The 16586-nt window shown below is 42.4% G+C and overlaps 2 protein-coding genes across 53 annotated transcripts in view; one reads left to right on the top strand and one right to left on the bottom strand.

Moving 5' to 3' along the window:
- Positions 1-16586, bottom strand: part of LOC310706610 (uncharacterized protein) — a 76981-nt gene that overhangs the window by 10650 nt on the left and 49745 nt on the right. Inside the window, exon 4 of one of the 3 annotated variants that reach the window (XM_083502927.1) lies at positions 14806-15249. The exons of 1 other annotated variant lie outside the window; for it this stretch is intronic. In XM_083502927.1, the coding sequence (XP_083359053.1) occupies positions 15024-15249 (226 nt within the window). In that variant the 3' untranslated portion in view covers positions 14806-15023. Of the gene's footprint in view, positions 1-14805; positions 15250-15835; positions 16340-16586 lie in introns of those variants that run through there. One more of the 3 variants, XM_083502928.1, reaches the window with a different exon arrangement.
- ANK3 (ankyrin 3) overlaps positions 1-16586 on the top strand; it is a 407765-nt gene that overhangs the window by 356640 nt on the left and 34539 nt on the right. For all 50 annotated transcript variants that reach the window (XM_083502214.1, XM_083502260.1, XM_083502218.1 and 47 more), the window contains 6 exons: positions 518-742; positions 6503-6657; positions 13245-13456; positions 14122-14329; positions 14698-14794; positions 15546-15774. In XM_083502214.1, coding sequence (XP_083358340.1) covers positions 518-742; positions 6503-6657; positions 13245-13456; positions 14122-14329; positions 14698-14794; positions 15546-15774 — 1126 coding nt within the window. The remainder of the gene's footprint in view (positions 1-517; positions 743-6502; positions 6658-13244; positions 13457-14121; positions 14330-14697; positions 14795-15545; positions 15775-16586) is intronic.

The following is a 16586-nucleotide window of genomic DNA, read 5'->3' as shown; positions in this document are numbered from 1 at the left end:
AATATTTTCACAATAGTAGATGAAGACACAGTTAACCCTAGTAGTTTGGACTTTGACACTGTATTCTACAAAGAAGTTTTGACTAAATGTTTGTCTTGCTAGTAAAATAGTAGAATTTCATGCATATGGTCATTCTAAGAATTACTGTCATACCTTCTGCTAGGAAGGTGAGTATTCGCACAAGCCTATGTTGTGTCTATTCAATATTAAGCCATCAAGTTCAGTGAGACTTACTCCCAGGTTAGTGGATATACTACATTTACTTGAGAATAAATCCCATTGAACAAAGTGTGACTTACTTCTGAGTAGACATTCTGGGGATTCTGCTGATGTCCACTTCCTTAGCACAAGGTACAAGGGTATTTATCAGTTGACATGTATAGGAATGTTGTTGTGTTGTTTTTTTATTTTACATGATCTTCTTTCTCATTGGTTTCATTTTAGTCAACATTTGTGCTCATACTTCTTTTTTTAAACTACCCGATGACACTTTCTTTCTGTGTTTTTTCTCCTGCAGTTTTCTGGTTAGTTTTATGGTTGATGCACGCGGGGGTTCAATGAGGGGCAGCCGTCATCATGGCATGAGGATTATTATTCCACCGCGTAAATGCACAGCGCCCACTCGCATCACCTGCCGCTTGGTAAAGAGGCACAAACTGGCCAGCCCTCCACCAATGGTTGAAGGAGAAGGATTGGCTAGTAGACTGGTAGAAATGGGGCCTTCCGGAGCACAATTTTTAGGGTGAGTTGTTCTGTGAATCGTATTATTGGCTGCCATTTTGCATCTATAGTTTTGCTTTCCTTTACCATATGGGTCTAAGTTGTTGGGTCTTTTAAAATTGAAATAACTTGAGGATTGGAGGTAGGCTTCCTTTCCTTTTGCTAGGTAAGCACCTAGCAATTTTATCCTAGGCCAAATTCTCTATGGTATCATGAATAATTTTTCCTATGGTAATATGTTATGTTTAAGGGGTGAGTGGGGGTGGGACCCAAAACCTTCTCTCTTATTCTTGATTCATGCAGATATGTATACAAAGGCAGGATGTTGGGAGCACTGCTGAATTATATGCCCAGCACCCAGTGATTATGGAATGCCATTGATTTCTAAAGGAGTACTCTGTACAAACTATCCGCTCATCCTCAAGAGCTGCAAACATTTACCAAGAGAAGACTGTGCAGCTGAATGTGAATTTTGTAGCAGCTACTCTGAGCCGTATACTAACACAAATGCCAACAGCAGACTTTCCCCCCCCAAAGCTAACATTAGGGGAAACAATCCACTATGATATGGGAGTACATAAATTTATATATGATGATAAATTTTGTTCATTACCATACATGGTCCCCAGTAGAAAGTTCTGTCGGGAATGACAGTTTGTTCCTAATTTCCCCTCTTGTTTTTCTTCCTGCTGCATGGATGTTATTCAGTAAACTGCACCTTCCTACCAATCCTCCCCCTCTAAATGAGGGTGAGAGCATGGTTAGCCGAATCCTGCAGCTTGGGCCTCAAGGAACAAAATTTATTGGGTAGGATGTTTCTAAGAAAAGATATCAAATGTCTACAGTTCTTTTTTTTCTTTTTATTTAATTCCTTTTTGTTCTGACTTGCTTTTTTTGGTTTTGTGTTTTGGTCATTCCCATTTTTTTTATTTTTTATTTTTTGGTTCACAACAACAACAAAAGCTTTCAGCTGATTAACCGTCACTGAAAGAAAAAATCATAGTGGCTTGATTTTATTCTAGCACTGCTCCTGTAATTGATCTTGTGCTTCTAGGCATGTGGAATTCACTGCAAGCATTTCTGCTTTCATAACTTTGTGCTTTTTTCCTATGTTTTAACCAATTTTGACTGTTTCAGCTGCATTGACTACACCTTTTAAAAAGCACTACAGCGACACCACACACATGGTCCTGTTTAAGTTCTGTTGGTAGAGAAGGTATTTGCATGGTTTTGGAGCCAGCTTCTGGCACAAATAAATAGCTTTGCCAAATTTGGACCGACAAGGAAGTATTTGTAAAGCAGGGGTGGATAAATATAAGCTTAAGACAGTGGTGTTCAAACTGTCTCCTGCAGGACCCTGGGATTTTATCACAATAAGATCAGTAATGATGGCCAGGCATTCCTAAAAATACGAATTCCTCTATTACTGACCTTCCCCAACATTGTGCAACCAAGAGGGAATGTTCCAATGTGTAAACTCAGCTCATGTGAGGCAGTAACAAGGTCTTAACATATCAGTTATATCATATAAGAGGGGCTCTCACAATGTGCCATAGAACCACCCCATATATCCTGAGCTTCCATAGCAGATAAAGTTATGTTTTCTTGAGAGTGGGAAGTCCATCTCCCTTGCAATGGCATCTGCTACTGACTCAAAAGAAAGTTCAAAAAACACATTCCTAGAAATTCCACCTGCATCTGAAGTCTGTGATGGATGTTTAATGTAGAATGTTATTCTGAATTCTGTGTTCAGCACATTCCCAAGGGCCCTATGAATGGCCTGAGAACATCTGAGGCCATAGCATTATTGAAGCTGGGGAAAGTTTCCAGGGGGTTGCAAGATATAAGTATAATTAATATATACCAAAATCTTCATGTGCTTGAGTCCTCACAATAGATACTCATTCTTTACCTTTAACTCTGGGCCAAACTAGACACAATCGTAATCATGCAAATAGCAGTTTCTGGTGATTGTTGTTTTTATATAAAAATAAATACTTAAGCACCCTGATGGGCGGGAGGTAGATCCAGATCATCAGCACAGTGGGGGAAAATATTTTTACCTCTTTGCCTCCATTGGGGTCTCAACAGGATTGTTACTCCTGCACAGCTGCTATTTGCAATGGGAGGAAACTCCCAGTTGCATGATAAACATCACTTCTAGTTTAGCTCTTTGCTTTCAGACAACTGTAGCTCATCACCTGTGAGACTCACTTTAGAATATTAAGAAGCATGAAAAGTCTGCCTAAACACTAAGAACTTAGAATTTGATCTCCTAATTCCCCATCCCGCCAGTTGTCTATGGCCCAAATGTATAGGTGGGTGACTGATTGCTTGGTTCATGATGTACTCAGAGTGTGCCTATGCACTGAGAATGCCACTAACTCTCTGTATGTATCTTGAAATGCCCAGGAGTGACAGTTTGGCCACCCCTGTGACCAAAGTTCTGTCTTGTTCAATAAAATTCAGTAAATGATCTGGTTGAATAAGATTGGTGAAAATGTTAACCCTTCTAAAACTGAATTATATTTCAGGTTTGAAAACAAAGTATGAATTTTGTGTATATCTATTTACAATTATTAGAAAACTGTGATATTAATATTTAAAATCTTGGGAAGATTTGACTATTTTGACTGCCTGCCTTCAGAGCTTGTGAGGTTCTAACGTAGCATGTTGTTCCAAGTCCTGTGTTCAATACCTGTCTAATACCTTCTCTGTGAGTATTGTTTATGTTCATGCACAAAACTGTGTGCGTCTTATACAGAGAGACAGTATCTTACATATTCGCCTGCAAAGATTGTATTCATAGGATAGTTTTCAATGGGCTTAAACATTTTCTGTTTTGCAAGGCCTGCACAAACATTAGGCAAACAAGTGGAACTGCTATCATCCATCTCTTGTTGAGATGATAGAACCAATAACCAAATGCAACACTAGAATATTTGGCACTTCACAAAAATAAACCCACAATCTGTCAGAAACGGAGCACTTTTTCATCCCATTGGGGTGATTTAAACAATGGCTTAATGCACCCATTGAAATCAATGAGATGTAAAAGTGATTAGTTGGGTCATACCCTAAATTGCCTTAAAAAATACTGCTATTACTGTTTCTGATTCTCCCTTGTAAAAGAAAAAAATGTAACAGCTGAAGAAAGTCTCAGCTAGTAGCGCTGCTACTCTTTGATGTTTATGCAGAATGGTGAGGTGTTCTCTCTCTCTCTCTATATATATATATAAGCAAAGCTAAGTACAACCTCTGTGGGAAATTAATGATACTGTCTGTTTAAATGTCTTAAGGCTGCATAATCCATAACTGCTCGTGTTTCTCTGATGGAATACTTCAAAGGCTTTCCTTGCCCATGAGCAAAGATTTCCATTTTATTAAAAAAAGAAAAAAAGGCACGGAAAACAACCTGTTCGTTTATTACACTGGCCACTTAATTATGCTCTTGTAATCTTTGGTTGAAGGCACACAGTCAGGTAACACTAGGTGTATTATTTAAGTAGGGGTGCAAATGGATCCGACCAGCTACCCAAGATAAATACAGCTACATAAGATCATGGTTCTGTCAGAGGCCTACACAACTTTGTACCTACCAAGCTGAGCACAGCTCACCAGATATGTATGGCTGACCATCAGAGGCTGAATAAATCTCTCTTTCTGTTGTTAACATGGAGGCGGGTAGGAGGGATTGCAGGCCCTTCACCACAAATAAGTGTGTTTGGTTTTAAAAGTTAAGAGGTTGTGCAGGCCTGTGCTGCTGAATTCAGCAGCCAAGAGCTAGACCACCCATTAGTTAGCTGTTTGAAGTGGTGCCCATTGTGAAAGTGTGGAAGACAGGGAGACCAACATAGGCCAGAGCCAGTGACAGATGGAGCAAACTAATTCTGCTTTTGTACCCATCCTCCTCCCTGCTAAGTTCCACAAGTGGAAACTTAGGCCAGGGAGAAGGAAGTGGACAGGCAGCCCCAGCCCCTGGACTGATTGTAAGTTATAAGGACCAAAATATTTCCTCAAATCCTCCAGGTTAAGTTGTTGAGCCAATCTTTTCTACAATCCTAGACTAATACCAGTAGGTTTTCTTTGACATATGAGGAAGATCACATCAAGCCATTCTGGCATGCAGATGCTCCCGTAAGTGACTAAAACTGCTACAGTTTTGTCCCTATACGATCAATATTTACCAGGGGCTTTAGTATATGTAGTGTTTGAAAAGAAACACATGCTCACACAAATGGTGCTGGAGGAAAATAGGAGTCACAATACAGGTTCTCATAGCCCAGTCTTCTGCAGGCTTATTCCCCACTGAACTCCTCGTGCATTGGATTGCGCTGCACGTTATTTTATAAAATTAGACTATATATATTTTCAGTTGCATTAATTCTTTGTATGAAAGATTTCATTGGATCAAAATGTACACTTTCCATTAAAGTCAATGTAAATATGGCATGCCAGCAAAATGAACTTATGTTTGCTTGTTTTTTGTTTTATATCTGACTGTGTCTCTTCTACACCTTAGAATCAAGTTGGTCTTTGCCTATGCTGGTGCATCGCCCGTTGATAATTGTTTAAGGGCTGTGTGTATTCTGTGATTCTGTGCAAGGGCAGAAAAGTAGAGTCTATAGTACTGGGTGCCAAATTCAACTTCCTGAGACTTTCAGTGCTCTCCCTGGTTGTTGTTTTTTAATGTCTAGTCTTTATGACCATGCACATGGACTTGAAATTGCATGGGTAATTAAGATTGCCCAGTGGTAAGAGGATGGAACTTCAGTGCTTTTTTATATCCTTCTACATCTGTACCTCCTTACTCCTCCCAAGATTAAAACATATTTAAAGTTATTTAGCGTATTTAAATATATTTAAATCAGGCAAAGTGAGCAAAACTTGCAAATCTGGCGAATTTCCACAATATATATTGGCTGGGGAAATGAGCTTTGGTGCAAATTGTTAGTTCTCTTCTCTCCCCCCCCCCCATTTTCTTTATTTTAAGTCAAAGCTCCCACACAGCGCTAAGTAAACAGCATTGCATATGCACAGAGTTCTTCAAGCACAAGAAAAGCAAAATTCAAACTCTGAGTTTCACTTTTTAGAAACAATTTTTAAAAGTAAGTTTGCAACTGGGTGGAGAGCATCAGGTGAAGTCTCAAAACAAAGTGTTGAAAAAGAAGATTTCCAGCAATCAGGGTCCTGTGCATCAGTGCCCTGGCATTGCTTCTTCCTTCTTCCTGTGACTAGCAGAAGCAGAATAAATTGTACAGAGTCAAATAAGTTGTCCAGACTGGCTTAGGTTGCATATTAATGCTGGTTGAAAGAATTCAGCTTTTCTAGACACGGAACACGGGTTACTTTGACACAGCCAAATGTTTATGTGTGTTAAGTGCCGAGTACACACAGCCCTGAGTAAATAGCATTATGTATGCATAGCCAAGTGCAGGATCTAAGCTTGCCTGCTGAAACCCTTTCTTTTTATTTGCTTATATGCATTTTTGTAACTTGTTTTTGTTGTCTGTGTAAATTGATGTATGTCAGCACTCCTGTGCGTGCTTATCTAAGTGTGTAATTGGAGTGGATTATTGAAAACAAAAACAAACAAACAAAAAACCTTGCAATTTGAATTGGAAAGGGTTTTGCAGCTTTGCCAATTATTAACCATTTCCCCCCATGAGCGCACTTGTAGCTGTGTGACAGACAACTCTTGAGTAAGGGAGCAGCACTTAGTAAACTGAAAAAACGCATGTACAATATGAATTGCTTCTTCTTCTTCTTTTATTTGGTGTAGTCCTGTCATAGTGGAAATCCCTCATTTTGGATCGATGCGAGGAAAGGAAAGAGAACTGATTGTGCTTCGAAGTGAAAACGGTGAAACGTGGAAGGAACATCAGTATGACAGCAGGCATGAAAACCTCACTGAAATACTGAACGGCATGAATGAAGGTATATATGCACTGTTACTGTTTTGGCCTGGGCAAATAGCAAGTAGAAACATGTGTTGGGTTTGTTTTTGAATGATTAAAGGTGAATTAGGCGGTGACTAGACAAATAGCGTTACCACAGTGCCATGTGGCATGGATATAATACCATATATGCTGTTATGCTTGCCAGCAGAAAAATACACAACCAAAGAACCTATTTGCAGTTAAGAAATATATTTCAGTATCCCAATTATTTGTTACAGAAGTGAATTAATGATGCTCATTTAACTTAGCGTTCCATGATGGCAGCGCGTTCATACGCTGCGGCTCTGAGCTCCCAATACCTCACCTACTCACGCACAAAACTGGTAAACATCGGGCTCACAAGAAAAATAGAGATAACTAGAGAGTTTCAAAGGTCCCATTGTATATCAAACTGCATAGTAAGACCTCCAGGATCTCTATGGATTGTCAACAGGAGGGGGAAGTGCCGAAAGAAGCGAAAGAGAAAAGAGTGAAAGCAAAAATGTGGTTGCAGAGCTGGTCTGTTAACCCGGCTTCGAAAAAGACCCACGAGACCAGCACTGCCAAGCGTCTTCTTGACCAACACCAGATCTCTCACCCACAAAATTGACGAACTACAGTTACTGATGGCAGCAAACAAGCTTCTTTGTGAGAGCTGTGTGGTAAATATTACAGAAACTTGGCTACATTCAGCAGTACCGGATGCGGCAGTTGAGCTGATAAATCGAATAATTTATCGCTCTGATAGAAACAGTGATTCTGGTAAAGCTAGGGGCGGAGGAGTCTGTATTTACATACACAATGGTTGGTGCGTTAACAGCAAAGTAGCTTACACGTATTGCTCCCCAGATCTAGAGTTGATGGCAGTTACATGTCGGCCATTTTATTTGCCTAGAGAAGTAACTGTCATAATTATTATAGCTGTTTATATTCCATCCGATGCTAATGTCAATGCGGCACTTTCTAAGCTATATGATGTCATTTCCGAGCAGCAGCAAATCCACCCAGAGGACACCATTGTTGTGGCAGGGGACTTCAATCAAGCCTGCCTAAAGAGGGTTTTTCCTAAGTTTGAACAGTTTGTGAAATTTCCCACTAGAGGACAGAATATTCTAGATCTCGCGTATTCCAATTTGAAACGGGCATACAGGGCAATCCCCTTCCCCCACTTAGGCTCATCCGACCATTCTTCAGTTTTTCTATGTCCGAAGTACATCCCTCTCAGGAGAAGAATTCAGTCAGTTATAAAAACAGTTAGAACTTGGCCAGAGGGTGTTCTTAGTCAGCTCCAGGATTGTTTTGAGAGCACTGATTGGCGTGTGTTTGAACATCAAGATCTGCATAGATACACAGATGCTATACTCTCCTATATTAAAGTGTGCATCGATAATGTAACATCGCAGAGATGCATTAGACTCTATGGGAACTGTAAACCATGGATGACTGCAGGATTCTGCCTTTAAAACAGGGAATATAGACATATACAGAGAGGCGAGAATAAATCTCAAAAAAGGCATTAAGGCAGCAAAACAACAGTATAAGCTTAAGGTGGAAAATTATTTAGCCAATAACATCATGAAACGAGTGTGGCAACGACTGCAGCACCTAACCAACTACAAGGGCAATACAAGGAACATGGCTAAGACTGATGCCTCATTGGCAGAGGAACTGAACATCTTTGCTCAGCGTGCGGTTGGTTGGGTTTTATCTTCTAGGGATAATTACCCTATCAAACCTTCACCTCTTCCCCATATCATTCTGACCCAAGAGTCCTGGCCCAGAGATGACTTGTTAGTGAGATCTTACCCCTCTATTGGGGAGGCTAGTATGGGGTCTGGGATTCCCACTATTGAAGGGCTAGGGAAGAATGGCGGTGGGGCTAAATATCACTATCGGCGAAGGGTTTTGAGATGCAGTGATGCTAGAACCCCTTCCAATCTACGCCCCGTCTCAAGGGACAAGGGTAGGGCGAGCAGGGATCACCCACCTCCGTCATTGGTGTTGTGCAATGCCAGGTCCATAGGCAATAAAACCGCCACCATGTGTGACTTTTTTGTCTCGCAGGGGATTGACCTGGCTTGCGTGACAGAGACCTGGGTACGGGAAGGCGAAGTAATCTCCCTACATGAGATAACACCTCCAGGTTTCTCTGTTCTCCATCAATCAGGGACTGTGGGTCGGGGGGGGGGAGCAGCGTTGTTGATCCGGGAGGATTGCTTTTTCAGGGCTCTGCCACCACTGGCGATCTCCGGCATTGAATGTGTTGTTGTTTTGTGGGGCACCAAGGAGAACTTGGCTGTCTGGTTGGTGTACCGACCACCTAACGCATCCGGCAGCCACCTTGTCAGACCTGCTGGAGGTGGTGGCAGGGTGGGCCTTGGAGTTCCCAAACCTATTGGTTTTGGGAGTCTTCAACGTCCATGCTGATGCCTCCTCCTCCTCACAGGCTCTGGACCTAGTGACTTCCATGGCAACACTGGGGCTCTCCCAGTTTGTTATGGGCCCGGCCCCTCAAGCAGGCCACACACTGGATTTGATCTTTGGTGCTGGCATAAATGTGATAATGCTCCCCCCTGTGGAAGTGCCATGGTCTGATCACTACGCTCTGAAAGTCAAGATTGACTTCCCGCTCCTCCCCTGCTTGGGTGGCGAGCCTATTTGGGCTCGCCCGCGAAAACTGATGGATCCTGATAGATTCTGTCTTGCCTTGAGGGACCTTGCTCCTCCTGGCGACTCATTAGATGACCTTGTCTAGGACTGGAATAACCAGCTCTTGGCGGCCATCGATGAGATTGAGCCCAAGCGCCCTCTGCAACCCCGTCGAAACTGGGTCCCTTGGTTTACCGAGGAGCTCCGGAAAATGAAGCGGGATCTCAGACGGCTAGAGCGAGTATGGCGATGGACTCATGACGGAGCTCAAAGAACATCTTATAGGACGCTTATGAAAGCCTATGAGATGGCTATGAAAGCTGCTAAGAAATTGCAGCTTCCATTGCATCCGCTAGCTCTCACCCGGCACAACTTTTTAGAATAATTAGGTCAATAACGTCCTTAGGAGGACAACCAAAATTAAGCACAAATTCAACCCACAGCTGTGAGGCATTTGCGAGCTTTTTTGCGGAGAAAGTCCTGTTGCTCCGCCGTGACCTCCCTGCCAATTTAGATACAGTGACAGAACTGGAGACCCCTTGACTGTCTTCGGGTCCAGTGTTAGAACATTTCAATCAGATACTCCCTGCAGATGTGGATAGACTGCTCCAAGCTGGTAGGCCCACCACCTGCCTCCTCGATCCGTGCCCATCTTGGCTGATTAGGGCATGCCCAGATATCGCGCGGACCCCTCTGGTTGAAATTATCAATTTGTTCCTTAACACAGGGACATTCCCAGGGGAGCTGAAGGAAGCAATGGTGTGTCCGCTCTTAAAGAAAACTTCACTAGATCCTTTAGATCTATCCAATTACCACCCAGTTTCAAATCTCCCATATCTGGGTAAGGTAATTGAGAGAGCAGCTGCTGACCAGCTTGGTAGGTTTCTAGAGGAAACATTGGCTTTAAATCCATTTCAGTCCAGTTCCGTCCTGGTTTTGGAACTGAGACGGCTCTGGTCGCCCTAACAGATGATCTCCGCAGACAACTGGATCGAGGCGGGTCGGGACTGCTGATTCTCTTAGATTTGTCAGCAGCATTTGACATGATCGATCATGATCTTTTGGACCACCGCCTCGCCGATGTGGGGATACAGGGCATAGCCCATAAATGGCTGTGCTCTTTTATCTCTGGTCGGGGACAGAGGGTGGCACTAGGGAGGGAGTTGTCGTCGCGCCACCCCTTGGTGTGTGGAGTGTAGGTATTTTGATTAGTCCGTGACGTGCTAATTGATTTACTATCGGCAATTAGCTCTTTATGGCAGCTTCGGCAGGTCCGGCACACTTCCTCTGCGCGAATCTGCTCCTTCTTCTCCGTCACGCCCAGCAGAGTCAAACACAGCAGCAACTTGTCACTCAGTTTCCCACAAACACACAGAGCATAGTAATGTCCATTTACAGCTCTTTTATTGCATCATTTTCTCAGATATTTCCAGGACTTCTCGCAGACATGGCAAACTCCCTCTCTCTCTCAACGACTAGAGAGGAACAGACAGGAAAGCTCCTCCCAGCTTCCATTCCTGACGTCAGAATGCTGAGGCATCATGGGAACAACTTAACCTCTTAAGTTCCAACTCCCATATGGAGTACCACAGGGCGCAATCCTCTCCCCGATGCTTTTTAACATCTTTATGCGCCCCCTTGCCCAGATTATCCGGAGCTTTGGGCTGGGTTGTCACCAATATACTGATGACACTCAGCTCTATCTGCTGATGGATAGCCAGACCAACTCAATCCCTGACATACTGACCAGATGTTTGGAAGCTGTGGCTGGATGGTTTCGTGGGAGCCAATTGAAACTAAATCCTTCAAAGACAGAGGTCCTCTGGCTGGGTCGGGATGGTATGGGGATGAGGGACCAACTCCCTTCTCTTGCGGGGGCCCAATTAGTGCCATTGCCTTCTGTTAAGAGTTTGGGTGTAATCCTTGAGGCCTCCCTTTCCATGGAGGCGCAGGGTACAACAACAGCCAAGGCGACATTTTTCCACCTTCGCCGCATCAAACAGTTGGTCCCTTACCTTTCCCGCCCCGACCTGGCCACAGTGATCCATGTGATGGTCACCTCCAGGCTTGAGTACTGCAATTCACTCTACGCAGGGCTGCCCCTGAAGCTGTCCCAGAAACTCCAGCGGGTGCAGAATGCTGCAGCGAGGCTCCTCACAGGGTCTCTGCCATGGCAGCATATTCACCCAGTGCTTTTCCAGCTGCATTGGCTCCCGGTGGAGTACAGGGTCAGATTTAAGGTGCTGGTTTTGACTTTTAAAGCCCTTCACGGCCTAGGACCCTCGTACCTACGGGACCGCCTCTCCTGGCATGCCCCACGGAGGACCTTAAGGTCCACATATAGCAACACCCTAGAGGTCCCGGGCCCTAAGGAAGTTAGATTAGCCTCAACCAGAGCCAGAGCCTTCTCAACACTGGCCCCAGCCTGGTGGAATGCTCTGTCTCTTGAGACCAGGGCCCTGCGGGATCTGATCTCTTTCCGCAGGGCCTGTAAGACAGAGTTGTTCCACCTGGCCTTTGGCTTGGAGCCAATTTGATTCCCTCCCCCTCTTTCCTTTTCCTTTCTCCTCCTATGAAGACATTGCTCCCTAATTGTTTTAATGTTGTATCTTAATCTTTTAAATTGTATTTTAATCAACTTGTTTTTATTATTGGTTGTTAGCCGCCCTGAGCCCGGTCTTGGCTGGGGAGGGCGAGGTATAAATAAAAATTATTATTATTATTATTATTATTATTATTATTATTATTATTATTAAAAACTATTACTGCAGGTACCACTGCATAATTTCTCTAACTTCAAGTTTTTGTTTGAATATCCATTATTTCCCCTCTTGCTGCTATTTCTGTTTATGCCAGTGTTAGAAAATGTTCACAAGTATTCAGTTGAAAAATTTGTGTTCACCTGAATTGCTGCCGGTGGCAGTAAGCAGGAACATGCTAAGTCAGACATTGCTTCCTCCATGCAATTGTGAGTGTAGGAAAGGAAGAGAAACTGACAAATGTTTGAAGAATCAGCCCTATGTGGTATGGTATGGAAGCAGCATACCTAAGTGATGCCATCTTGATTGACTTATAGGAGTGGTCTGGGTATACTATGACTTATTTGTTATCTAACTCAGTGGTGAGATAAATTAAACCATCCATTCAGTGTATCTTTTCCCTTTTATGAGGGAAAAATTACTGGGTTTGATGAAAGCAGCACCATCTACTGGCAAAGCTAGATATTAGAACCAAAACGTAATTTGTAGACCTGTAAAAATGGAACCAGCCTTTAAAAGTGGAACATATAACCCAGAAATGTTGCACATTGAATGGTGAGGTATTCATTTATTAAATGCATAAATAATATTTTTTATATTCATCTGGTATTTCCTCAGATCAGACCACCATGAGCTAATCTAACCAACTGAGTTATGAGATACTTCTCGTCTCCCAATAAACCAAAACTCCAAACAAAAAAAGTTTGGATGCAGAGTCACGTTTTGTTCCTTTCATTAATACACCTTTCTGTCATCAGGTTGATTTTAAAGGTGATTACTTAGCCCTTTATCAGATCAAAATGAAATAGCCATGTTGAACCAGAAAGGAGTAAATAAGAGTAAAAAAATAGTATCTTTCATGTGGTCCAATCAGTATTCACAGTGCAGTCTGTGCATTACTGAGTTACACCGAATTCCTATTCAGGCTGGGTGTTCAAATCCAACAAAACTGATGTTAAGTCTAGCTTGCCGTTACAGATTTTTTTCAGCCTTGAAATGGAACAGGAAGAGGTTCTTCCAGAAAACATTACATTGAGGACAGCATGTGCATTAGTATTCAAAGCAACTCGAAGACTTTCTTGGACAAGGCTGCAACTCTCTTTAAAAGCCCACTCACAATACCTGATCAGTAATATTTATAAATATTTATAAACATTTCTGATTTTCCCTTGCATAGAATTGGACAGCGCAGAGGAACTTGAGAAGAAGCGTATCTGCAGAATTGTCACGAAGGACTTTCCTCAGTACTTTGCTGTGGTTTCACGAATTAAGCAAGAAAGCAACCAGATTGGTCCAGAGGGTGGCATTCTGAGCAGCACAACTGTGCCTCGAGTCCAGGCTTCCTTCCCTGAAGGAGCATTAACTAAGCGGATACGAGTGGGCCTGCAGGTAATAAGATGTACCTTTCTTTGCATTTTTGAAAACCAGAAGTAAGGTTTAGTGGGGCTGGATCAGATGATGTACCTCCCTAGATCTGGCCTAACAAGTTGAGGGAAATGAGTGCCTGCAGCTTCAGCCTGCCCACCATTCCTTCATGTAGACACAAGGATGGATTATGCAAATGCTGTATATATGCCTATAGTTCAACATATGTACACACACACACACACACACACACACTTCCTGATATAATGAGGAAATCAACCACATTCCTTACCTGCATGCATTAAACCCTACATGCATAGGCAGCATGTGCGAATGGCAGAGGTGGGACAGTGAGCAGAGGACCTGTCCACACGCTCCCCTCTACACAGTACACCACTTCCTAAGAGGTGCACTGTCCAATCTGGCCTGTTAATAAAAGGAGCAGCTCTTCTGTAATGGAATTTTACCCTAAAATCCTGGATTTGTGTAGCATTTATGGTGTATACCAGCAACAGAAATTTTACAGAAAAATAACATCTAGGTAAAGTATGGTACTACTGGAAGGATTTTTTTTATTTTGTTTCGACTATGGCAGACCAACATGGCTACCTAACTGTAATTATAAATTGCATGTTTGAGAATCTTATATCCCATGATTTTAGAATCTCTTTTTCCTATATTGAAAATAGGCTCAACCAGTTCCAGATGAAACAGTCAAGAAAATCCTTGGTAACAAAGCAACATTCAGCCCCATTGTCACTGTGGAACCAAGAAGAAGAAAATTCCATAAGCCAATCACCATGACAATTCCTGTGCCACCCCCATCAGGGGAAGGGATAACCAATGGATACAAAGGAGACACGACACCCAGCCTTCGGCTACTGTGTAGCATAACAGGTTAGGCAAAGGCATAAGGAAGGGCATCCCCATTCATTCAACATATCTTTTCTAAATTGGGCAAACTTTTCCTCTTCCTCTCTCTCAAGAGTCGCATTTCCCCCAGGAGCATCTTCCATATAACATATGGAATCAGCCGAAGCCAGCAGTATGTGGGGTCACCACCTTTCTCTCTTTTTGTCACGCCCCCTTTTCTCCACACACACCCCCAACACCCCTTTCTCTCTCCTTAACTGTCCCCCTTCTTGTCCAGTGGACTGCTGGGGTGGAGACAGATGGCTTTGGCCAAAGTCCAAAAGCACTATTTCAGATCTATGGAAAAATTCAGATCCCTTTAAACAAGTGTGACTTCATCTTTTATTTCCTAGGAGGTACTTCACCAGCTCAGTGGGAAGACATCACAGGAACCACTCCACTGACTTTTGTAAATGATTGTGTCTCTTTCACAACCAACGTTTCAGCCAGGTACAGTAAAAGCAAATGAAACACAAATAATTATTAAGGCTTACTGGTTGTATTATGAAGATCAGAATAACTTGAGTGATACACACTAGAATAACTAGCTCAATAGCAGGACTTTTTTTTACTGATGGGAGAGGAGAGGAGCAAAAACAGATTCATAACTAGGGATATTTACCAAAAAATAAATAAAATCCTTCCATCTGAATTTCTCCTCAGATTTTGGTGTCCCTACTCACATCTTGTTGTTTTTAACAGAGTGGCACCAGTGCCTTAGTAATCCGCCATTCTTCCAATATTGATATCTAGATATTATACAGAGGAGCGGTTCCTTCTGCTCACTGAGATCTGTTTTTCCACACACGTCACCAATGTGCAAAAGTGCTTGTTTGCCAAGGAGGTGGCAGATCTGGCCTCCAAGGTGTGCACCACAGCCACCAGCAGTGGAGATTTCCCTTTTCCTTGATTACAGAAAACCAACACAGCACATTATGAGCAGACCAGAAAAAATAATAAATATTGTATTGAACCTGTCTATAACATGCTTTTTGTCTGACAGTTCTCAGATCAGCCACCTCTAAGTTTTGCCAGAAATAATTTATAAGTATATATAATAAAAAGTAAGTTAGAAACCCAGGAATGTGACTTAGTTCTGTTAGCTGGCGAGGTAGTTCAAACCACAGTAAAGTTATGGTGGGAAATCACCATTGTATGAAGATGGACTGATTGGTCTTTACATCTATGTATGTGCATCCAGATTTTGGCTAGCAGACTGCCATCAAGTTCACGAAACTGTCGGGTTGGCCACACAGCTTTATAGGGAATTAATATGTGTTCCCTACATGGCCAAGTTTGTCATTTTTGCCAAAATGAATGATGCGGTAGAATCCAATCTGCGCTGCTTCTGCATGACAGATGATAAAGTCGACAAAACTTTGGAGCAGCAAGAAAACTTCGAAGAAGTTGCAAGAAGTAAAGATATTGAGGTATACCATCATTCTGCATTAAAGGCCTATTGTATATCTACAGGCTTTGTGGGTGCTTTCTAAAAGTTACAGTTGATATTCTAATAAAGAATAAATTGTGTCTATAAACCTGTCAATACAGTATACATCACTGTGTTTATCAGTTAGCTTGGCCAATTCAGATATTTCAGGCACTTTAAAACCAGTCTGTTCACAGCTGTCAAGACAGTTACAAATTTCCTGCGTCTCTAAACAAATTCAAGATTGCATTGTTGGTAAAGTATCAAGAGATATCAAAACAATGACTATCGTCAGTTTAATTTTCCTACACCTGAGTCCAATAAGCCTGAGCATAGATGCCTAAGGATGGATATAATATGTCCAGTCTTGCTAAACAAATGCTTCCAATACATGAATCTATCTGTTCAAAATATTTTATTTAATTTGAATGGAGTAAGATGCTAGTGTAATTCAGCTGATGTCTTCCAGAACTGGGGCATTGCTTACCCCCTTTCTTCCTGGTAGACCTAGGCATGACGAACAAGTAGTGGAATGTGTGAACTTACTTTCACATTGTCCATGAGTCCTTTTATCAGTTAGGGGGGGGGGAGAGAAAGAAAGAAGAAGTAAAGAACTGAGCTTTGCCTAGCTAAAACTGCCAGCTGGCTGTTGAAGGGTCAGTTTAGAAATAAATATCTGTAGTCTTGACTGTGACCTTCCCCCCCCCCCCACACACACACCAAAGAACATACCACACATCTCTTCCTGTTGAAAACACTGCAGTGAAGCCGTGTTGAAAGGCAACGTTAACTGTGGGTTTAAATAGTAATTTA

Source organism: Podarcis liolepis (genome assembly GCF_965112155.1).
Source record: "Podarcis liolepis genome assembly, chromosome: 5".
NCBI classification, from domain to species: Eukaryota; Metazoa; Chordata; class Lepidosauria; order Squamata; family Lacertidae; genus Podarcis; species Podarcis liolepis.
This window is presented reverse-complemented; position numbering and strand designations above follow the sequence as displayed.